The sequence below is a fragment of the Phyllosticta capitalensis genome, assembly GCF_038381095.1.
Source record: "Phyllosticta capitalensis strain CBS 128856 chromosome Unknown BKA78scaffold_10, whole genome shotgun sequence".
NCBI classification, from domain to species: Eukaryota; Fungi; Ascomycota; class Dothideomycetes; order Botryosphaeriales; family Phyllostictaceae; genus Phyllosticta; species Phyllosticta capitalensis.
Window position 1 is genome coordinate 1,635,394 of NW_027117448.1, and position 22,768 is coordinate 1,658,161.

The 22,768-nt window shown below is 56.2% G+C and overlaps 8 protein-coding genes across 8 annotated transcripts; 2 read left to right on the forward strand and 6 right to left on the reverse strand.

Moving 5' to 3' along the window:
• Positions 1-297: 297 nt before the first annotated feature.
• On the reverse strand, positions 298-1,114 carry BKA78DRAFT_324274 (uncharacterized protein). The gene is made up of 2 exons (XM_066889272.1): positions 833-1,114; positions 298-781 (listed from the first exon to the last, which is right to left on the reverse strand). The coding sequence occupies exons 1-2, from the start codon at positions 1,079-1,081 to the stop codon at positions 350-352; spliced, it is 681 nt and encodes a 226-aa protein (XP_066740761.1). The 5' UTR covers positions 1,082-1,114; the 3' UTR covers positions 298-349.
• Positions 1,115-2,177: 1,063 nt separating this feature from the next.
• BKA78DRAFT_299100 (uncharacterized protein) lies at positions 2,178-3,511 on the reverse strand (the record flags this gene model as incomplete). The annotated part of the gene is given in 4 exon segments (XM_066887002.1): positions 2,178-2,571; positions 2,591-2,979; positions 3,044-3,181; positions 3,251-3,511. The coding sequence occupies 4 exon segments, from the start codon at positions 3,509-3,511 to the stop codon at positions 2,178-2,180; spliced, it is 1,182 nt and encodes a 393-aa protein (XP_066740762.1).
• Positions 3,512-4,856: 1,345 nt separating this feature from the next.
• BKA78DRAFT_299101 (uncharacterized protein) lies at positions 4,857-5,426 on the forward strand (the record flags this gene model as incomplete). The annotated part of the gene is made up of 1 exon (XM_066887003.1): positions 4,857-5,426. The coding sequence occupies one exon, from the start codon at positions 4,857-4,859 to the stop codon at positions 5,424-5,426; it is 570 nt and encodes a 189-aa protein (XP_066740763.1).
• Positions 5,427-5,835: 409 nt separating this feature from the next.
• On the reverse strand, positions 5,836-6,894 carry BKA78DRAFT_356258 (uncharacterized protein; the record flags this gene model as incomplete). Its single annotated transcript, XM_066892031.1, has 3 exons — positions 5,836-6,033; positions 6,134-6,328; positions 6,673-6,894. 3 exons carry the CDS (start codon positions 6,892-6,894, stop codon positions 5,836-5,838), a joined length of 615 nt encoding a protein of 204 aa, XP_066740764.1.
• A 3,176-nt stretch (positions 6,895-10,070) lies between these two features.
• Positions 10,071-11,158, reverse strand: BKA78DRAFT_35466 (uncharacterized protein). The gene has a single exon (XM_066891772.1). It carries the CDS (start codon positions 11,038-11,040, stop codon positions 10,387-10,389), a length of 654 nt encoding a protein of 217 aa, XP_066740765.1. The 5' UTR covers positions 11,041-11,158; the 3' UTR covers positions 10,071-10,386.
• BKA78DRAFT_35465 (putative translation initiation factor SUI1) lies at positions 11,159-12,151 on the reverse strand. Its single transcript, XM_066891770.1, has 4 exons — positions 12,110-12,151; positions 11,874-11,948; positions 11,557-11,783; positions 11,159-11,510 (listed from the first exon to the last, which is right to left on the reverse strand). Exons 1-4 carry the CDS (start codon positions 12,138-12,140, stop codon positions 11,496-11,498), a joined length of 348 nt encoding a protein of 115 aa, XP_066740766.1. The 5' UTR covers positions 12,141-12,151; the 3' UTR covers positions 11,159-11,495.
• A 556-nt stretch (positions 12,152-12,707) lies between these two features.
• Positions 12,708-13,460, reverse strand: BKA78DRAFT_356260 (uncharacterized protein; the record flags this gene model as incomplete). Its single annotated transcript, XM_066892032.1, has 8 exons — positions 12,708-12,800; positions 12,865-12,881; positions 12,938-13,035; positions 13,085-13,096; positions 13,152-13,168; positions 13,228-13,259; positions 13,319-13,366; positions 13,421-13,460. The coding sequence occupies 8 exons, from the start codon at positions 13,458-13,460 to the stop codon at positions 12,708-12,710; spliced, it is 357 nt and encodes a 118-aa protein (XP_066740767.1).
• Positions 13,461-14,066: 606 nt separating this feature from the next.
• Positions 14,067-19,063, forward strand: BKA78DRAFT_356261 (uncharacterized protein; the record flags this gene model as incomplete). The annotated part of the gene is made up of 4 exons (XM_066892033.1): positions 14,067-15,181; positions 15,225-15,429; positions 15,473-17,830; positions 17,876-19,063. The coding sequence occupies 4 exons, from the start codon at positions 14,067-14,069 to the stop codon at positions 19,061-19,063; spliced, it is 4,866 nt and encodes a 1,621-aa protein (XP_066740768.1).
• Positions 19,064-22,768: the final 3,705 nt, after the last annotated feature.

Sequence of the window (22,768 nt, forward strand, 5' to 3'; positions counted from 1 at the left end):
CGATTCGAGCTGGGGCACCAGCGGTTGGATGATGGGCTCGAGCATCCTCCAGCCAATTGGCAGGCACCTGTCGATGTCCGGCGTGGGCGCTCCAATCCTTTTGCATGTCGACCGGGCAATCACCGATAGCGACCGATAGAGCGTTGCCAGGCATCTGCCGTACCTGATGGGGAGTGCTGCATATAATGAACGTTCATCACGGCATTCTCCTCTTCCGTCTGGCACACGTAATCCAGCGTTGTGGGTCGCGCTCAACAACAGACCGGTGAAGTGGTTGCGTGGTTGACAAGAAGCCGGTGAAATCTTTCGCTTCCTGGATGACGCGAAACACCACAGTCGAAGGGGAGATTCAGGTGTATATATACAGACAACCAGCTGACCAGCCAGCAGGCTCGCGTGAAAAGAGAGAGCAGGCGAAAGTGCATGATGCCAGATCTGAGCGGAAAAGAGTACGTCTCCAAGAGGTTGACGAAAGCGGGAATGAAGATACAGCACCGCCGTTGGAATCCATCGGCAAGCAGAATGGAGCGACAGCGAGTGACTCAGACTTGGACTTTGTCTCCCAGAGTCCAGTCGGACCACGGTCCAAGCTTGTGAGCAGATGGCTGGTCGGACTTGGCTTAGAAAGCACCCGTGGAAACTCTCCTTCTGGCCCGTCAATGTCCCGAATGAGGTCTTCAAACAATCGGTCTTTGATGGCTTGGAGTGAGTCTTCCAGGGTCAGCTTTAGCCAAACAGCGCACGGCAGGGTCTTTGTGCTTGGAGCCTGCCTTCGTGTAGGCTTCAAATCCGTAAGCGGGGTGTCAAATGGTTAGAAGGAGTGGAGACTTACTGAGAAGAGAATGCGAGTCACACAACGACGTGCCTCGTTCGCGATGGTCGATTCAAAGCTGGCCTCAATACCAGCTTCCATGTACTCAGCTGGTCGTGTTTTTCTGGCTTGATCGGTTGAGCACCCAGCTCCCGTCAAAGCCAACCGTCCTTGGGATATGAGCCGTTGCGTTTCGAGGCTGAAGACGAGGTTGTTGTTGGGTGCTGGCGCTGGCGGTGGAAGAGCGTTGTCTTGACACGTCATCATCATGATGAACGTTGGACTGGTGTCGCAATGTGGTTGCCGTCGGCAGCTCGTCCGCGGCGGTAGATATAAAAAAAGACGGTATATACGGAGAAGCCAAGTCGAACGTTGATGATTTGGGCCTCCAATGATGCGGTCCTTTGACAGATAGCGAGCACAGATCTTGAAGACGATGAATTGTCTGATGCGGTACTTCGGCAGGTAACGAGCGCAGAATGCCTCTGCCAGGGTCATCAGGAAGGCCGAACTCGTGTGCTTCTTGTGCTGTTCCAGCCACCAAGTGTTGTTGGTGTACCCGAATTCAGCCCACGGAAGTGCCATCCTTGTCGGTCCATTCTGGCTGAAGGCTTTGACGGGCATTCGCGATGAACGCCACCGCCTTCTTATACTGCCCCACGCCCTCGAGGCGATTGGAGATGATCATGAAGGTGCGCTTTGGCTCTCTCGAGCAGACTCTTGTACATTGTTATGTTGATCATGTTGATGGCATTGGTATACAGTGGATCGAAAGGCATGACTATATTTGTTAGTGAAGCACAGAGTTTAAAAGGATGGGAACTGACCTGGGTGGAGAAGGAGCTTTGCAAGGGATAGTAGTCCTTGTGTTATCTACGGCCGCCTGATCCCCAACGTGGTCGGCGGCGGTGGTGGTGGTGGGGCACCGGATGGCGGCGACGTCAAGCGATGCGCGGAAGGAGGCCGCAGTGGACGCGATGTGTCGAAGCCACGTCGGGCTCCAAACAGGCTTTGATGACCGTCTGAACGAAGTTGTCAGGACCAGTCAAGTCCAGCGGCGGAGGATCGCTCTCAGACACCCCAGGCTGTTTTTGCTTTCCGAAAACACAAGTCGTGGAGCGGCGGGAAGATCAGGAGTGTCGCAATGAGATAGCCGTCGCCAGCTCGTCCATGGTAGTAGTGGTAATATATATATACGGAGAAACCAGAAGAAGTGAAGTTGATTTCTGAGACTTCCAATGGTCTCTGGGGACTTCCTCAGACAGGCGGCACCAGTCGGTTGTGCTGTGTGTCCGAGAAGAGTAGTTTGATGAGCATTCCCCGGCAGGAATCAAACATGTTTTCGACGACGAAAGTCGCAATGTTTTCAAGCTTCACCGGACTCGGCAAGTCGCGGATGGATGTCATCAGCGGAGGTGGCGTCGAAGTTGATATATACGTGCAAGGGAGGCAGAAGCTCTGACTGCATTTCCTCTGGCTCTGTCTTCCACCCCTGGGGAACCAAAGACGCATAGCCAGTCTGGGAAACGTTGAGACGATCTGGACCTCTTGATCCCCACTGCTCTAGCACAGAGGAAAAGGAGCAAAACATGTTGGATGGCCGAAATTGTTCTACCATGGCGCGCACCTGCTGCTGCGCCTTCCAGAATGGGGGAGATCCCTTGAGTGATTCAGCCTGATGGAGGATGCTGTTGAGCAGCGCGTTGCATGCCAGGGAGTGGTCGGAGCACGCGGCCAGTAGCTTCTTTGCCGAAAAGGTGCTGCCAGTCCCGCGTAGACCACGCGCAGAGGGTTGCGACACGCTCCGGGAGCGGAGGAACTTCCAGGTCCTCGACCTCGGCGCCTTGGAACTGGTTGGCGATGGCCATGGTTGCCGTCTTGGAGGCCTCAAAGGCACCGCCGGTCTCAATGGGGGCTGCTGAGGGAATGGACTGGCGCATAGCCGCAATGGCAGTATCGGCAATATTTTCATGTACGACTTGGCGATTTGGGAGAGGAGAAATCATCAATTCTTCGACCTCGGCGCCTTGGAACTGGTTGGCGATGGCCATGATTGCCGTCTTGGAGGCCTCAAAGGCGCCGCCGGCCTCAACAGGAGCTTTCGAGGGGTTAGACTGCTGCATAGCCGCGATGGCAGCATCGGCCACATTTTCGTGGACACTTGGCGACTCGGGAGCGAGAGTAGTGTCAAGTCTTCAACTTCGGCATCTTGGTGGCTGAGGAGGTTGCAACCTGAGTGGGAGCCGAGGATGGAGTGGTAGCTTGAGCGTCTGCCCTGAGCCGCCTGTTGGCATGGCAGTCGAACTTCTTTTCAGAGTCGCTGGTACCTGGCCTCGAATGGATCTGGCCCCTGCTGTCCCCCACCAACGGCTAGTTGAAGAAGTCATCTTCGGGACTGCTCTCTGGGGGAAGAGCAGGACGCAAGAAAATCCAGCGAACGCATGTGGCCCCAGTGATCTTGGTGCAAGAATCGAGGATGACTTGGACTCTAAGCAGCGACAAACATCCGGAAACCAAGGGATCTGCTCCTGGCAATGTTGGTGTTCGCAATGGAGGGCCTCGTAGGACTGCTTGAGCTCCTCGTGTTTGCGTTGGAATGATAGTCATGCCCTCCTGCTGAAGACCTTTCTCCTGTGGATTGTAGCGGATGATGTAGTCATTTGGGTACTTGTCGAGGGGTTCCCAAGCTCCGGGTGCCATGGTTGGGGATGTGTGTTGGAGATTGGTTGTGCGGGAACGGGGCGCGAGGGTCAGTCATGATCTCAACAACGATGGGCCTGGGAGACGACAGGTCCTATACCACTAGGAGCAAGAGTCCGATTCCATGGAGAGGGCAAGCGGATGCGGCGAGTAGCATGCGACGACGAAGGCCGATTCGAGTGCTTATATATACGAGGGATGCAGAAAGACCACAATCTTGCTCGTCGTCCGTAACAAAGGGCGCGAGACACCACATGTCCTGCATGAGGGCTTCACTCCTGAGGCCCGAAAACAAATGCACGAGAAGCCTGGATACCACAAAGTCAGCAAATGTCACAACTCGACGGCGCCAGTGCCTCGACGTACGTTGATGGTGTGAAGACTTGGAAGTTGCGTCTGCCTCTGCAAGAATGGACTCGCGTGCTTTGGTGGTCTTAAGACTTGACTGCTTCTTGGTGGCAAGCCGTTGTCAACCACAAAGCTCGGGGTGGCGTAGAGTGCCGTGAGAGTGATGGTCGCACAACAGCCGATGGATTGACAGGGTGTGCGAAATATATATACGAGAGTGGAAGTCAGGGAAACAAAAGCCCAGGGAGTGTTTCTGGAGCCTCGCGAGCTCAATACCTGGGAAACATGAATCCCCCTGCTCCAGAGCAGACGAGAAGGAACAGAACGTGTTTGGCGGGCTTAGTTGTCGTATCATGGCACGCAGTCTGCGCCACTGTGCCTTTCAGAGTGGAGGAGATCCCTTGAAAGACTCAGCTTGATGGAGAATGCTATTGAGGAGCGCGTTGCGTGCCAGGGAGTCCTTGGAGCACACGGGTCGTGTGGACGCATCGATGGAGACGCTCGTTTGCAAAGACTTGGAAGCTGTCTCTGCCTCTGCAAGAATGGACTCGCGTGCTTTAGCGGTCTTGAGGCTTGGATTCTCCTTGGTGCGGAGCCACAGTAGGACAACCCCGTTCCTCTTGAGAGAATCCTGCCGAGCAGAGGGGCGACCGGAGACGGCAAACAGTTGTCAACCACAAAGCTCGGTGCGGCGTTCCAAAGTGCCTTGAGGTCTGAAATCCCCAGAGGATGGTCGCGCAAAGGCGAATGGATCGACAGGGCGTGCGTAATATATATATATGAGAATGGGAGCCAGGGAAAGGAAAGTGATGTGTTCGTTTCCAGGATTGGCAAGCTCGACACCTGGGGAATGATGCTGGACATCCAGGAAACCTCCGCCACAGTTGGTGTGGTGCAAGTGGGATGGGCCAGCAAGACGGACCGGCCGGCTGAACTTCCAGGAGATGGCCTTCGCCGCACTCATGGCGGAGAGAAAATGGTGGATATATAAAAAGAAATGACCAAGCGAGCGAAAGGTATGATCGCCGTACGTGTGAACGGCCACTTTGTTCCGGTTGCTCGGACGAGGCTTGATAATGATCTTGACCTTCTTGAGGGCGCCCCCCAACTCTCATGCGCTCTCGACAGCAACAGACGTCGCCAGCTGCATGTCTGGCTGCTAAATGGTGATGCGTTTGGCGTAGATCGCGCAGAGATTGACGTCCTCAAAGAGGCTGACGAGGAATGCCTCGGCCGCTTCGTGTATTGCCTCGAGGGCAGCCGACTGTCAGCGCAGCGACGCGCTCGGGGTATCATTTGGTCTGTGATTTCGCGAATGACGCCCGTCGATGCGTCAGGTAGCGCAGGGAATGCTCGTGAGCTTCCAGCCTCTTCGTCAATAGAACAAGAAATCTCGTTGCCGACAGAGCCCACAGAGGGAACGGAGGAAGGGAGCGCAGACAGGAAAGATTCCAGAAGAGCAACGGCTGTCGCCAACCTCCACGCTCTGAGCCAAGAGTGCGCAAGATGCGTGCAAAGGAGAGCAAGGTCTGTAGGCACGCATCTTCGGAGCCATAAAGAGGAATGAAATCCTAATCCGTTTCGTATGGCGATGTGAAGTTTTGCCCGATTCTCCGAATTCCTGCAACATCAGTTCCCATGGGACCGTACAAATTTGGCCAGAACGGGTTGTAGCTAAGTTCGATTTGCTGAATACGAGGTCCCAGGACGCGGACTTCATGTTGGAGACACAGTCTGCCGATGCTGTTGGCGTGTATGGGTTTTGCGCATTAAAAGCGGAATGCGGAAAGCCAGGCTGCGGCTGCCAATGCTCCTGCTGACCCTGCCGTGCAAAGTGATTAAGGAAGGGCGGGTGGCCCGGATGAGAGGAGACGGAGCCTGCTGGTTGAGGTCGGATTCCAGAGGGACATGGATGATAGGACCTGAAAGGGGGGCTCCTCAACCAAGCGACCGAGTAAGTGGGACATGGCCGCTCTCTAGACTGGCGGGTACAATTTTGCCGGCATAGGAAACCTAGTCATGTTGTAGGCGAGGGTCGCCAGGACGTAGACGCCGCAAACCGTCTCCTCCTCCTGCGTCTGATCCCTCTGCAGAACGAACCTCTTCTGCTTCGGGTACCACACCTTGAGGCGATCCGTCTGACGGCAGGACTGAAAGGCTTCGTCCATGCTCGCCTGAGGAGACGTCGGAACCAACAACGAGGACATTCGCTCTGCGGCCAGTGGATATCCAGAGATTGACACGCGCAAGTTTGAGAGAAGAGCACTTGCGTACTTTGTCGAAGCTGCGTAATATATAATATACGGGCGAAAGAAAGGCGGCCACCGGACTGTTGAATGCCGGGCCAGCAGGGCGAGATGCGTTCTTATTAGCTTCCACCTGGAGGCCAGGAACCTCGTCAGCTTCTGTCTGAAGGCCAGGAACCTTGTTGGCCTCCGCCTGAAGGCCTTCGACCTTGTCAGCTTCCGCCTGGAGGCCAGGAATCTTGTTAACATCTGCCTAAGGCCAGGAACCGTCCTTTGCGAGAGGCTGAACTCAGAATCCTCAACGGTGGGGCTTCCACGAAGCGGAGTGATCAAAAGATGCACCAAGAGGTATCAAGCACAGAAGTGTAACAAAGAGTGGTAGTCGTGCAGAGTTTCGAGGGAATATCCACTCCTCAGGTCGTCGCATGCAACTTGTCATGCTTGGACACCTCCTGGCCGACGGGCGGGGGCTGTTCCAACTCCGAGGTTGCCTGTGCTCAGTCGAAGGTGCTCATAGTGGCGATCTCAGGCTCTTCGTCTTCTCACACCGCAGTATTGTGCGAATACCGTGTCCTCGACTGACATGCGCTGTAAGCGCTCAAGACACACGAGCGCTCTCCTGAGTTGCCTGGAGCAGTCGTCGAACAGGGCCTGAATGACCTGAACAAGCTCGTGGGCCGAGAGTGTAAACGTCCTCAACTTTCGATCCCTCCGGGATTGGCGCGGACGTGGATGTTCAGCAGCGCCGCGGCAGTCGATGGAGTCGACTTCTTCTTGCTCCGGAGGCATGTCAACTGGGTGTCATGGGCCTTGATTGGTTCCGGGAGGGAGGACATGCCAACTTCTGAGCAAGTCGTCGGAAGTGGCGAGAGAACGTCGAAAAGCTGCTGCCAGGTAGACGGGAGAGCCGGAGCGCTTCAGCGGCCAGAGACGAGAGACAGACGCAAGTCTGTAGGTCTGGGTCCGTATATATACATGGGAGGAGAAGGTGAGGGATTGTGTCGAGGCGGGCGAGCTCGGCGTGGTTACACCAGTCTAAGGCGGCAAGAGGTAGTCCAGCAGTTGCTTGAAGCTGATTGCACGGTACATGCAAGCAGAAGAAACAGCGCGCTTCAGCAGCCAGACCCGAGAGACAGACGCAAGTCCGTGGGTCTGGATACGGGTTGGCTCCGTAATATATACAGACGCGAAAAAGTCTCGAATCGGAAGCACCGCAACGACAGGAGAGAACGAAGCGATGAAGTTGTTGGATCTTGGCTTCGCGTCTTTGTCTCATGCTACCGCACGTTCCGCCCTGCGTGTCGTCGTCCGGCTTTTCCAGCGAAGCCGACCTCTCGGAAACCATGCGTGGAGCGGTGGATCCTACGCAAGTACCAGAACCATGACGAGGACGAGGACGAGGACGAGGACGGGGACCTGGACCCAGGGGCAGAATCGCGCTGAAGCCGCACGAGCGCCCTCTTGAGTTGCCTGGAGCAGTCGTCCGACAAGCTTGAAGGGTTTGAAGAAGCCCGCGGGCCGAAAATGGGTGCGGATCTGGGGTTGGCGCGGACGTGGATGCTGACCGGCGGAGGCGCAGAAGACTTCTGAGCATGTCGTCCGAGGCGGCAAGAGTTCATTCAGCAGCCGCTGCTAGGTATGCGGACGAAACGAAGCCCTTCAGCGGCCAGAGTCAACAGATAGACGCAAGCCCATAGGTCGGGGATGCGAGTCGGGACGGTGATATATACAGGTGCGAAAAAGGCTTTTTTTTGGACAACTTAGGGCATACGGTGAACGCACATCTCCGTGCCAGCCGCTCCGACTTTGATGGTAATATCCGAGAAGTTGCTGTTCTCAAGGAAGCTGTGAAGGGCGTCAGCAAAGCCAACTACTTTGAAAATTTCAGATCACATACTCAAGTCCACCGTCGATACATGCCAACTACTACAATCTTCCATTGCATCTTTACCTGGAGAGCAAACATGCCTAGTACGGTCCAGCTACCGTGCAGCGCATCCAGAGCGGTCGGGGCCGCATCAGGCGAAGACTTCAAGTCGCAAAGCCTGGTGCTTGGACGCAAAGTTGCTGCAAAGGTAGGTCTCGGATCGAAAGCACCGCGACAACAGTCGAGAACAGAGCGACCAAGTTGTTGGATCTTGGCTTCGCGTCTTTCTCTCATATTGCTGCATCGAGGCGGGCGAGCTCAGCGTGGTACACCAGCATCAACAACCGAAGCCAACCACATCGGCCAAGTTTGGCATTGCGAAGCTCTTCCTCCAGCACGGTGACCATGCGCCGTAGATCCTCGACTTCTCCAGTGGCTCGTGGACTTCTTCTGCAGCCTTGCGAAGCCTGGCGTTGTTCTCCCCCAGGAGCTGGTCCAGTACGCAAAGAGCGAGCGTCGAGTCTGGCAGCCAGTCCCAGTGTGGACGATTGCAGAGACGCGCGGTTTGGAGGCGAGGACGGCCCAGTGAGTCGAAGAAGGATTGCCACGTGGTTGAAGGTGCGTTGTATATATATACGAGCAAAGAAGAGCAAAAGAAGTGAGAGCTTGTATTGAACCCGGAGTCGAGAGATATACGAGGACGTATCGAGCGCAGACAGACAAGAATTCTGTCCGCAAGGAGCGCAACCAGGGACACAGTGTGGGTAGGAGATGGTGGTATATACGGGGGGAGAAGCGTAGTCTGATGGGTTGAACAGAGTTCAGCACCGAGAGAAAACGAAGCAGCCGTCGTCCTTCAATACTGTAGCAGTCGGTCAGCGTCCAAAACCACAGAACCCTCCAATTATCTCACGGAAAGAAGCTCATTACTCACCACGCACCCACCGGCCAGCCTCTTGCCCGCTCAAACAGTTGTTTGGTCTCAGGTCCGCGACACACACAAACGCGCCGCAGCCTCAAGCTCGGCGGCAGTCCAGCAGTCCAAAAAAAAAAAAAAAAAAAAAAAAACCCGAACGACTCGATCTTCAATCCATCAGTCATCCAATCAGCCCAAAACCCCACCAAACCCACCGAAACCCCTCCAATCCTCTCCCGAAAAGATGGAAGCTCAAACTCACCACATCACCCAACGGCCCACCTTTCAACGCCGCAACTCCACTCCATCCTCACGTCCAAACGAGGCTGGCTGTGCAGCAACGCCAACGGGCAAAATAGAGCGAGTCGAGGAGGCGGGCGGGCGTCCAGATGCAGCCGGCGAGGGAAAAGAAAAGACGCCGATTTGGATTGGATGCGCGCGGTAGATATGAGAGACGAGGCGAAGAGACGAGGTACGTGGATGACAGAGGAGAGGACGAGATGAGGGGGGGAAGAAAGAGAGGTATGTGTGAGGTGTGAGGTAGAAGCAATGCGTCGGAAGGCCAAAAGATGACGACGACGTCTTTTCGCTCATCCCCCGCCCGCCTCTTGTCGTGTCGACCGCACACGCCCCAGATGGAGACAAAGGCGAAGAGACGCAGACAGACGCAAAGACAGACGCAAATGTGGACGAAAAGGCAAAGAAAGCCCAGACAGCCCCAGACGAGCAAACCTCCCACCAGCAGCCGGTGTGGTGCGCCCCTTGTCTTCGGCTCGCGACATCAAAGAAACACCAGCAAAACTGTTTCTTTACCCCTGCCCTCCCCCTGACCACGCCCGACCTCCTAGCCCCAAGCCATGCGGCCATGCAGTTTGCCTTTCCCCTTGCCCTTCTGTGGCCGCCCCTACCCCTACCCCTGCCCGCAATCCTCCCGCATTATTGTCTCCACGCGCACCGTCTCTCTTCAATCCGCGTTTGCCTCTGCCAGCCCGCCAAACCTCTGCAAAAAACTGCATGCAGAAAAGCAAGCAAGCACATACAGCAACGACAGTGGCAGAGCAGCCTAATCGTCGCACTCTTTTTCTCCAGCGGCGGTGCCGTGGCCCGCCGTCACACCCGTCACACGCGCCAATGCTGTCCGTCCACCTCAGTCCAGAACCAGCAGAGTGCCCGGGGTATGTACATACATGCCGTTGTTGCACAGCACCCACCTACCCACATAACTACCGACGCGCAGGACAGAGACAGCCGACCACCGACCGGCAAGCAAGCAAGCAAGCAAGCAAGCAAGCGCCCGGGTTGAACGAATGAATGGATGGCTGGCTGGCTGGCCGCAGCTACCTACAATCTACATGTACGTAAAGTGTGAGGTGAGGCTACTCGCTCGTCCTACTGCAGTGTCAACCTGTCAGCCGCCGCCGCGTCACCCAGCTGCCAACCGCGGGGCACCTAGACAACATCCAACAATCATCACATTTCGTTTCGTTTGGCATCAGCATCAGCGACGGCACAAAGCATCCGTCCAATCCGTCGTGCGTGCACGTTGCTCACCCCCGACGCCGTCCATGGCGTGTACAGTACGGCGTTTGTGCTGTGCTGCGCCGCCTCCCATCCTCCTGCTGCTTGTCTGCTGCTTGTCCGTCTGTCGGACGGACACGCACGCCATGCGCAACCCAAGACGATGAGCAGCAAGCAGAGCGGTACGACGCGACACGGCAGCCGGGGAAGAGCGGGTTGGCAATCGGAGTGGAAGAGTGGCGGCCGGCGACACTGTATGGATGTACAGAGAGGGGGTACACAGAACGGTCAGACTAGGTAGGGAGCGTGGGCACGCAGTACGGTACACACCACCAACACCCCACGACCCCACTTCGCCCCGCCTCTTGCTTGTACTTGTGCTTGAGCTGACCTGACTCGGCGTACGGGGTGCGGCCATGGCGCGGGGCAGCAGCAGGGGGACAGTGGAGGCGGGGCCGACGGAAATCGTGATCGCAATCGTAATCGTCGAGCGAGCGAGCGGTATGCACAAGTCAGTCAAATCACCACCAAAAATTTCACAAGCGCAGCAAAAGTTTGGTATGAAAGCCGAAAATTTGATTGCACTCCATAATGTCGAGCCATGGGAGCCCCACTGCAGGAGCGGGCAAGGCATAGAAGTTGGGGTAAAAGGAGAGACTGGGAAGAAAAGACTCGCAGTTGCAGATTAGCAAAACTCCCTTGATCCGTCCGACTGCGACAGAAGAGCGAGTCGGGTCGCCAGCCACACGGGGCCTGTGTTGCAGAAAAGGGGAGTGCAAGAGGCAGCAAGCAAAAAAGCAAAGCACACACATTCATTTCAGTCGTAAGGAACCGAAAGAGGTGTAGAAAAAAGTCGGCCGAATCATAAGCATGCAATTCCCAGCCCATGCCCTGCGTGCGGGCAGTCCTTTGGCGCGTCTTGCCCGCCACTCCGGTGGTGCGAATCGCAACGTCTACGGCGCCGGATGCGAGCGATGTGGCCACAGCTGGGAGAACAAAGGGTATGCTCGTGGCTCTCTGGTGCCAATAAGCCGTGACATGTGGACTTGTAATCGGTCGCAGTGGCGGACGGGGCGCGCTGGCGGGTGCTTAGAAACCGTGGACCTGGGTGTTGTCAGTGGCAGTTTTCGGACAAGTCAAGCGGACGAACCTTGATGGTCTTGGCGTCAAGCTCCAATCCTTCCTTCTTATCGGTGAGGAATTCCTGGACATCCTTGCGCTGGTCACCCTGGAGCTGGATCACCTCGCCCATCTCCGAGTCGTGGACGATGGTGCCATTGCAGGCAAACTTCTTCTTGATGACCTTGAGGATCTTCTTCTGGTCAAACTTTTTGGGCAGGCCCTGGACCGTGGTCAAGGTCTTGCGGCCATTGCGCTCTGCAGGTGCCACGTATCAGCGCGGGGTCCAGGGGCGCGAGGCGCGTGACGTAAGGGCGGAGGAGAGTGAGGTTTGAGAGGCACACATACGCTGGATTCGAATATGGATGTAATTCTGAGACTGCTTGGTCTCGCCTGTGTCCTCGTCGGCCTCGGCGAAGGGGTCTGCAGAGGGAGTCAGCGTGACGGTCGAGGTGAGAGAGCAGTGGTCGAGGAAAAGTAGTCGCGTCGAGCGGCTCGCGACGTTCGACAGGCTCTTCGCGGGGTGGTGTTGAGAGTCGGTCGCGAGGCTGACGAGGGGTTGGGTGAAGCGGGGCTGAGCGTACCGAAGGTCCTGAGGTTTTCGATAGTTGACATAAACCTGTCTTTTGCGGAGACTCTTTCTAAGTGTGATGAAGAAAGAAGACGGGATGTGAGGGTGGCTGAGGCGTCTGTCGCAGCAGGTGGTCGTAAGTCGGGTGGTGGTGGTGTTGTGGAGTGGAGTGGGTTGGTGTAGTGAAGGGAAGACGTGGGCCTCCGCTAAATATATGAATCCGCTTAGCGCCGCCGCCGCAGTCACTGAGTGCAGGTGCCCAGACCACGCAGCCGGCAGGGCAGTGGCAACTCAGCAGCTGGCCAGGCCTATACATGTATTCTTCACTCTGCTCGTCTTTACAGCCTCACCTCCTGATCCAGTCCCACATTCCATCGCATCCTCGTAGCTGCGTTGGACTTTTTTTCTTTGTTCGCCATCAGCACGTGCCAGCCGTTCCCGTCGCTCGTCTACTCAACACAAAGTGAGATGATGCATTTACAATGACTGCCAACGATGTATTTGTTGTGTTTACGCTCTCAGCCTGGATATTGTGGCTGAACACGTCTCGTCAAAATCACATGCACTCCATTTCGTCCCATTGAAAAGCAACTTGAAAAAGCAACGTCTCTCTACTGCGCAGGGGGCACGGCAGCCGGAGCCTCTGTTCCTGAACCGGCGCCTGCGCGAACTGGCGGAGGAGGCAGGAAGAGCGGCAAATATGACTCGAATAAACGTCAGCACCCAAGAAGCATCGAAACGGGCGTTGGTGCAGCCGCAAACACTTACAACAAGCAGGGACATGACTGGTTGGGAGGCGTTAGTCATGGTCATCAAGGTTGCGGGAGGCCAACAAACTCACACGACATGCCGACGGAGAAGATGCCCGGGGTCGAGGCTGCGCTCTTGGACTCGGGCGTTTCTGCCAGCCAAGTCTGAAGCGCAAAGATGACGGCGGCCCTGATGGAAGTTCAATGGATGTTGCGGGAGGCGATTTTGGTGTGCTTACCAGCCGACCATTCTAAGTTTCGGATTTGTGTTAGCACCGACTCTGAGAATACAATGCGAGCCCTCACTTGTTCCTCGTAAATATCTGGGGGCCGTTAGCTACAACTGGATACATGTAATCAGATAATGATGGCAACAACTTACGGCGGCCATTGGCAGGGTGCTGGACATTGTGCCTGTCGGCGCGTCATGTCAGCTCATTGCACACGAGGGACAGAATGGTCCCGTCGCTCACCGGCAAAATCTGGATCGGATTTGCTCTCGACCTGAGTGTAGGGTATCACTGCAAGCAATCAGCAACACGTGATGGAATTCCATAGCGCACGGCATGGCGCACCGAGGTCGTCCCTCCGCATGTCTTTTTTCTGCGAGGCCATGGCGGATGGGGATGGCGGATGAGTGTACTGAAGATGGAGATGGTCGCGGTGGTCGTTGAGGGTCTTGTGGTGTTTGCCGTCGGCGCCGGGTGCGGGCCAGCAAGGATTCGCGTCTGGGCCCTAGGAGAGTCGGTACCGTACAGCCAGTGCAGTCAGTGGATGCGATGCGATGCGATGCGATGCGATGCGATGCGATGCGATGCGGATAGCCAGACCCAGACACTTCACAAGTCAGACTGTGAATTCTGACATTTCCAACTTCTGTCCTATCCGATTTCTCGTCCAACACTTTTGTTTTTGCCGTCTGTCACTGGCGCGGCTAATGCCCCGAGCCGAGCCAGCAACCCGCCGTAACCTCGACATCAACGACAGGCACACCACCGGCTCGCACCGTTGACCTGACCGCACATCTCTCTCCCCTCCCTCTTCTCCACCACCTCTTCTGCTTCCCATCCCCTCCGGTATGCCTTCCGCCCTCCGTCTCGGCTCTTGCGAAACTGACCGATCCAGATGTGCGACCCTCCTGCCGACAACCTGCCACAACTCCCATCGCTGCCACAGTAAACATGGCTACCGACGCCTGATCACGCATGGACCCAGAGTGCCATGACTTCTCGTCCTGGCCCGTCAACAGCTCAGCGCACCGGCGGTGGAGCTCTCCAGCGACCGTCGACCCAGGCACGTCCCGTCCCGCCGCAGCCTCATGCCTTCGCTGCCAACTTGCGCCAGCCCGATACCGTCATCGATCTGACCGTAGACGATACCAAACCCCCCGTCGAGAGGGCGATACCCCCCAAGCAATCCGAGAATGAAGGCACATGGCTCGCCGCAACCTCTCAGCTTGCTGCGCAAGACGGCAAGCCCGCCCCGCGCGGGAGGCCGCAGAGTGTCTTCGAAGAGACGCCAGATATCGCCATACCTGGCTTCGGCAAGAGTACGCCAACTTCACACCGTCCAAACATCATACCTCCCACTGGAACGTTGCCTGTTCCTCCGCGACCCGGTTTCCGTGCTCCAACCCGAACCTCGACACCGCTTGGCAGGACAGCCTCGCCGGCGCCTGCTGCAAAGAAGCCGGCATCCCAGCGGCAAGACTCCCTCTCAACTCCCAGCGAAGCCGTACGAATACGAGGAAAAACGGTCGATTTTTACCCGTGGAATGGAAACCACCCCGAGGACAATTTGACCTCGGACGCGGTCAAGGTGGGCTACTTTGAGGAAAGAAAAGGACAAGTCGACATCAACGCTGCCAAAACCTACGTCAGCCCGAGCTTGCGCAGCAAGTCGACCCTTCAGACACTCTCCTCGCTATTTGTTCAGGCTCTCGAGAAACGGCAGGCGGCAGGACGCGTCAAGGAAGCATCCACCTTCAAGCCACCGCCGCGCATCACCGTCACAGACACCAAAAGGGAAGAGTGGCTGCGCGACTTGGCAAATCCCGCTCTCGCGCCGAAGCGCCGGATTCCTCACGGCATCCGTGGAAAACTGCTCCTCGAACAATGTTTGGGCAAGAATATTCCTATTGCAAGAGCCATCTGGCTGGCAAAGTGCGTCGGCGCAAATGAGATGCGTGCTTGGATGAGAAAGGGTGCCAGCAACTCTGGGGGCATGGGCGGCGAGCTCAAGTGGGTTCGCGAGTGGACAATATTTGTCGAGCAGTTCGTCGAGGGCACAATCAACAACTGCGGTCAGCAGGGCTGGCGGGATAAGATGTATTACACGTATGTTTGCCGCCCTCGACACGTACAAAGCTAATCTGAGCAGCATTCGTCTTTCCACCCAACTCTACACGGAACGTCTTTTGGACCAGGATCACTTTCTCGATTGGCTTCTCCTATCCCTCGAAACCACCGAACTCGACAAACTACCGATATGGCTGCTTCTCATGAAGATATACTGGCAAGACTTGGTGGCTGTTCGCCGTCGGGGTCGACGGCTTGCCGAGACGTTGCTCTCGCATCTTGATACTGTGAGTACGCGTCAAACGTCGTGGGCCTAGCTAACAGCCAAAGATGACTTCTGACGATGCTGCCGAATTCGCGCAACCCCTTGTAAACCAAGTCCGCCAATTTGTGTCTACCATGGCCATGTCCCACCGCAACTGTTTGGTAATCCCCAAGACTTGGAAGAGACATCAGCACATCATCGAAACCCTCCGAACCGAAAGCAACCCGCAGTCGTTGCAGGCCGCCGCTCGCGACGTCATACGAAGGAACGAGAGATTGACTGGGTGGAAGAGCAAGTGGGCGCAGAGCAACACGTCTGCGCAAAAAGCAGTCATCTCATCCCTCGATTCGCTCTCCTTGGACTTGAACATTGAAGATCTTTCCACCAAATGCCTGGATCTCGTCCCGGACCGTCACAGCCTCGCCATCACCGTCCTGCAGTGGGCATGTTCACTTTACCGCGAAGGAGAGCACCGCCTTTATGTTGCCGCCCGCCTGCTGCGAAAATGGAGAATAAAGGGTGCGGATATCGACAGCGCCATACTGGCCTTTTTAGGCGATGGCCAACGGCTGCGGGATATCAAGCACCGCGACTTCTTCCGTCTCGTGGCAGAGCTTGTGCGATCACATCACTTCTCCGTCGGGAGATATCTCCAGTGGCTGATTGCCAGCGGCAGTCTTACGGGAACCGATTCGGAAAAGGGCCAGAGCTGCCCCATTCGCCTGATTGCAGAGCTCCCGTCCCAGGACCTACCCGAAAATGTCCTCAACTTGCGAGAGACTATTCTTACAACCACGCTCAGTGATCCATCTATTGGGCTTTTTGACGACCGTGTCGATGAAATCCTCGCCCAATTGAAAAAGATCTTTACCATGAATGAAGGAGAAGCATTGTCATTTGACACTAGTTTTCAAGACCTTAGCACCAGCGTGCGATTCGAAATCAGCCACTGGCTGCGTCAAGAATTAATCTACCTTCTCGATCCTGCAGCGTTCGAATTGGGCGATCAAGAGATGCGGCAAGACTTTGTCTTTACGCCGTCCCGATTTTACACCATTAGAGATGTCTTGGAGCAACTCGAAGATTTTGCAATTCTTGCCGATGTCTTGCAGCTCGCCATGGACTCCAATGACACCACCATCTTTGCCGCCATCGCGGACACGCTTAATTACCACCACGCCGCATTTGCCGCCATCGGCGCTCTCCTACCACTCTACAATAATCTCGCAGAACACTACGTCAAACTGAGACTCGAGAAACCCCTCGACCGAGCTTTCCTGCTGGCTCTAGCAGACTTGTGCTGTCGCCTCCAGCGAGATGCCAATTTGGTCCTGCAGCTCACATCCGACTTGACTCGGCTGGACCAAAAGTCTGCGATTGCTGCCTGCTCGCCTGCATCGGACAACATGGCCGAGAATGGTTCGAAAATGTACTTTGACGAGGAGATTGACCGAATCTTGGCAAGCGGAACCAGCATGGACGAAAACATGGTCGCACGAGTTTTTGCCAAGGTCGTCACTCGCATCGAGGAGCAGATTGACAAGGAAAAGGGCACAAACAGCAAGTTTGGTCAGTGGTTCCAGCGACTAAAAGCCTTTGACGAAAAGACGTTTGACAGACACATGTCCGACACCATTTCAAGTCTGCTCATCGGCACCAAGGAGGAGTTGCTTGGTCAAATGCTCCCGTCCGCCGTCGGCTCGGGCTCACTGTCACTTGAAAACTTCATCCAGTTCTCGGAGCGCACCATTACGGTGCTCAAAAAGTCGGATGCCTCGTTGGCTGCCGAGGCCTCGTTGCGTCTCCTCGATGCCATTTTGCCCATGGACGGACTCAAAGGATTCGGCTTGGTCCAAGAAGTCTATCGCTACCGCCTTGAGCAGGAAAAGCTTTGCCACAGTCAGCAGGGTACGGCACTGCAGCTGGTGCGCCAGGCGATCGATCTCTGTTCAGATCAGACGCGCCGGGGCCAGTCTGCCCGCCTCGATGCCTTGCTGCACAGCCAACGCCTGCTCCAGGTTCTCCGCTATCACGCGCCTCGCACGCCTCAGGAGTTTTGCGTAGTCATGGGTATTAGTCCTCCCGTGGGGAACGCACATGCCTCGCCTCCACTAGATGAGAAGCGGTTCAAGGTCATCAAACAGATGCTCGACCTGATGATGGATCCCAACAATGCACTCGGTCTATCCGACCTCGAGGCAGACGAGGAGGCCAGCACGCTCGTCAATGCTGCCGACGATCTTTCCGTCCCCTTTTGCCAACTCGAGCTGCAGCTGCTGTTCAAGATTCATACAGAGTCTGATGAAGAGGGCGAGGTTGGGGTGGCAGACGCAATCATTGCCGCCATCAAAGAGTCTGTCGAGTCTGACAAGTCTGTCTGGTCTGATTTGCTGACCGGGCTTGATGTGGAGATGACGAAAAAGGTACGTTCCACTCTCATCAACCTCCACCGCGTGCTAATTCTGTAGATTCGCGAATATGCCGAGTCTCACACTCTATCTGCCCTCACCAAGCTTGCCAAGTCTCGTCTTGGAGAGCCGGAGTCGGGGTTGCAAAATGGAGAAGACTGTCAAAAGATGCTCCAGCGCTACCTTTCTGTAATAAATCTCACATCATGGAGTACCGAGGACAAGAACCAAGGTCAAATCATCGGCGCCATCCTAGAGCGACTCCGCACCCTGCTCGAGGTGCTGTCGCAAGCTTCCAAACCATTGTCGCCAGCTGCTCTCTGTCCGTGGATCCAGGCTCTCCTCCATCTCATCATCGTCCACAAGATGCCATCTGGCTCTTCGCCATCAAACTCTTCCATCGCCTCTCCCCAGCATCAACCCCATCCACCCCCGAAACCCAACACATCCCACCAAGCTTCTCTAATATGGATCCTGCGATCGTACCTTCTGCACCCCGAGCTACGACCCTTTCAAGGAACCACCGAATACGCCCTCGACGTGGCTGCAGTCCTATCCGACGACCTCCCCGACGAAGCGCGCACCCAGCTCTGCAAAATGGAGTCGCAGCGCCCCAGCGGCGACGCGCGCATAGCCTGGCTCCTCGGCCGCACCGACAAGGGCAACGACATGGCCTGGCTCGGCCTGGTCACGCCTGTCCACGGCACAAACCAAACCGGCAGCAGCACTGGAACTCCCGCCGCCGCCGCCCAACCCATGCAACATCAACACCAAGCGCGCGGCGGACTCTTGGGCCAACCCGCGGGATACCCCCACTCGCCAATGCCGCAGCAATTCCAACCCCAACACGCGCTGCACCAGCAACAGGGCTTCTGGCAGGCGCGCCACCAACCGTACCAGCAGCCCTTCGCCTACCAGCAACGGCCGCTCCACTCCTCCTTCCCCAGCCTGCCGGGCCAAAGCGGCGGCAGCGTTGGCTTTGCAGTCGGCGGCGCCGCCCCGACTCCTGGTGCCAGTCCCGCGTCGTCGTCTGTGACTTCGGCGGCGGCCGCGCCCGCCTCGTCGTCGCAGCACAACAGCGGCGGCCTCGAGTACACCAAACCCATCCCCTTCCACCTGCGGCGCTGGGAGATTCTGCCCGACGCGAGCGGCGGCGGTGCCACGGGCGGCCCCGGCGGCGCGTCGAGCGCGGGCAACGACACCAGTCTCAGCTTGACCCTGTTTGGTGGGCGGAGGGTTGTGCGGTGAGGGTTGAGTTGGCATTGGGACTACACCACGGCATGGCGACTTTTGGTCGTTTCTTTTCTTCTTCTGATGAGTGTTTTTTTGTTTTGTTTAGCGGAGCAAGTGAGCAAGTGAGCAAGCGTCATCCTTTCGTTCTTTACGACCAACTTCTCTTTCCTTTTTGCTTTTCTTTTCTGTTTTCGTTACTTGAGCTTCTATACTTTGCGTATCGATATCATATCATGGCAATGCGATGGGAATAAAGCGAGCGTGTGGTAGCGGTAGCGAGTATTGCCTTTTTCCATCAAGTATCTGCGCGCTACTGGATCACCTAGTACATGGCTTGGGGATTATGGCGAGAAGAAATTTCTCCTTTTGTGCCTGAGTTTGGGATGGATGTGGTGGTGTGGAGGGAAGGGAAGGGTGGATTTGGGTTGGGATGAGGGGAATGGTGGTGTGGTGGAGAAGGCATCGCGGTGAGCTGTCGAGGAGCGAGGGCGATATGAGCTGACTCGCTGGTAGGTGGTGGGTATGTAGGTATGGAGCCAGTAGACGAGAGCAAAACCAGAGAGCAGATTTTCATCCAAACTGTCGTCCAATCCTTCCAACACTTCCTTTCTTTGCCCCCTTTCTTCCTCCCTCCGTCCGTGTCTGCCCCTTCTCCCGCTCCCATGCCGTGCAACTTTTCGTTCATTTCGTTCACTCTCTCCTCTCTCTTGACCCACAGCGGAGCCTGCCCGTTCCTACCGACTTATCGCGATTCTGTCGCTGGTCCGTCCACTCGGGCTGCCTGGGCTGTGTGCCTGTGTGCCGCCGTCAGGCGTCAACAGATGGACGTGTCACGCATGCATCGCAGACGGGCGGCTGCTTGCACCCGCACCTCTCCGGCTGCCGACTGCAGTTGTCTTGCACTGTTTGTTCCCGTCAATGCGTCGTCCTGTGGTACCACTTCTTTGCCAAGCGAAAACTTGGCTGGGGAGCAGGCAAGCAAGCAGGCAAGCAGGCAAGCTTCTCGAGCAGACGGGTAGAGGTAGTGTTTGTCTCGCTTTGCTTTGCTCCACTTCATCCTCATTCCACTCCGTCGTGGCCCTCTCGACCTCTTCAACCACCACCACCACCACCACCACCTCCTCCTCGCACTTTCATCTCCATCCTCTCTTCCTTTCTTTCTGTCGCTGCGTGGGTGGGGTGGGAGCAATTTTCCCTTCATCATCATCATCACCACCACTTTCACTACTATTCCCACGTCTTCTTCTTCTTCCCGCCTTCCCCTCGTCTTGTCTTGCCTTGCCGCGGTGTTCTTTTCTGTCTGCCGTGTTTGGCGTGTTATACATGTATACCCATCCCAATCCTACCCACTCTTGTCTGTTTGACGCGTTGCGCTGCGTTGCGTTGCGTTTCGTTGCGTCGATCCATCTTGTAATCCCCAATCCCCAAAATTTTCTAACCTGTCTGGCTGTTTTTCTGAGCTGTATATACCACACCACACCGCAACGCAGCTGGCACGGCGCATCGCTGGCGTGTCGAGGAAGCGGGCAGTACATGTAAGACCAAGCCAGCCAGGCTGTCGTACTTCAATGGCAACAGCCAGGTTCCGGACTTCTTCTCAACGGGACTCGGGATCCTCGCCAGCCCCGACCTCCCCGAGAGCGACGAATCGAGGGCGAGTGGGCGAGCTGCGACTCGTCGACCTCGCCCTCTACGGTCCCGGTTCGACCGACGAGGACTCACCAAGAGCTATTCCCCACCTCCACCTGCGCTCCATCGCATCGCCCTCGACACTCGTCTTGCACAGGTCCGGCGAAATCGCCGTCTGTCTCCATGGTCCCGCCCGGCGAATCGCTGCCCGGCGCTTCCAAGCCTCGCCAGGAGAGCGCCGAGGCATTCTTGGTTGGCCCTGATGGAAAGACACCCACTACTGCGCCATCCATGCGGGCCGCGTCACGATCAAGCAGAGCGACATGTCTGTCTGTCCGCTCGCCCAGCCATTCTGCACATTGCGCTTCTCTTCTCTTCTCTTCAGTACGGTCTGCCGTTTCTGCGGGTTTCGCGGCGCCCGCTTTCGTATATATTGGTATGCCGCAATTCGATCCTTTCACTGGACGAGGGACGGTCACCTGGTGGCTTTTGAGTGCACTTGGTGGAGGAGGAGGAGGAGGAGGAGGAACAAAGGGAAATGGCGACTCTTTGGGCAGAGCATTGCTTGCATTTGACGGTACGTACGCCCGCCCCTTTGGCGCTTTTTTTGGTCGTTGATGGAGTACTGACTAAGTGATAAATCTGCAGACTCCACCCTTTTCCGCCTTTTCAAGCGTATATATATCCAACTATCCCGCAGCTCACGTCCAATGGCGCTGACCAAAGCGTTCGAAAGCTTGTGGGCTTTGGCTGTCTTGCGGCGTCAGCCCACGAGATGGCAATAGGTGCGGTTGAGTGTGGCTGGCGAGCCGCTTGGAACGATGAGACTGCCTGCTCGTCTGCTGAGGTTTGCTTGGAGTTGACGGTATGTACGCCCGCCTCTTTCTGGCGGTTTCTATTGCCAACGACTGAGAACTAACCGGGCATGAATTCGAAGAATCAACCCTTTGCCGCCTTTTCAATGGTATATATCCAACCACCAATTTCGGCACAATTCAACCCTTGGAGAAGCTTCTGGAACTTGCAGACTTGGCTGTTTTTTCCTCTATTACACTTACATATATCCAACCAGCAACCACGCCGCAGATCAACACTCTGAGAAGCCGACTCATCTGGGATCATGAGACTGCTCTTCTGCGGAGGCTTGTTTGTATCTGATGGTATGTACGTTCCTACGCCTCGCCCTTGAGTGGGTTTTGAAGCTGTTGGCTGAGTACATGTATCACTTCAGTCACAAGCCGCACCCACGACACGGTCAATTTTGCTGGCCTCGGCGTTGAGCCAACAACCCCATCATCGCGTGTCAACGCCAACTCCAATATCACAGCAGCCACAAGCCGCACCCACGACACGATGGATTCACAGACTCCACCCTTTCCCGCCTTTTCAATTGTGTATATATCCAACCAGCCAACGGCCACGTCTGCTTTCGAAAGACTGAAGGCAACGCATCTCGCTTCGTCTCGCCTCATTTCGCCTTTCTCCTGGCCTCTTCGTATATATTACCACCTCCATGCGCCGCCGCCGCCAACCAGGCAATGCAATCATCACTTTGTCGTCGCTCGCGCCGCCAGCTGCGAGGGAGTGTTTTTGGTGGGTTTTTCCTACCCAGCAGCGGCGGGCCATCGTCATCGGCGTACCATTGACTGTGTGGGCTGCTGTGTGGCTGGCGCGACGCTCGAGTGTTCATGAGGGCGGTCTCTGGCACCCGTACCGAGAAGCGCGACGGAATCTTGAAAGAGAGTGTCTGTGGCGGTAGCAGCGGGCCACTTGGACGCGTAGGTTCGATCGTGGCGCGTCTTGGAGAGAGGAGGGAGAGGTTTCGGGTGGTGCGCTGGGCCGCCGTCGCTCACTGCCTCTGCGCGTGGGCGTTCTCTTGGTGTTGAAGTAAGGCTGGTTGCTGCAGTTGACGGTACGTTCGCTCTTCTCGCCCTTGGGCGGATTTTGGAGCTGTTGACTGAGTGTGTACTGACCAGGCATGAATTCTTAGACTCGGCCGTTTTCCTCTATCGATCGTATATGTCCAACTACCTCGCAGCTCACTTCCAATGGCGCTGATCAACCCGTTCCAAAGGCTTGTGGGCTTTGGCT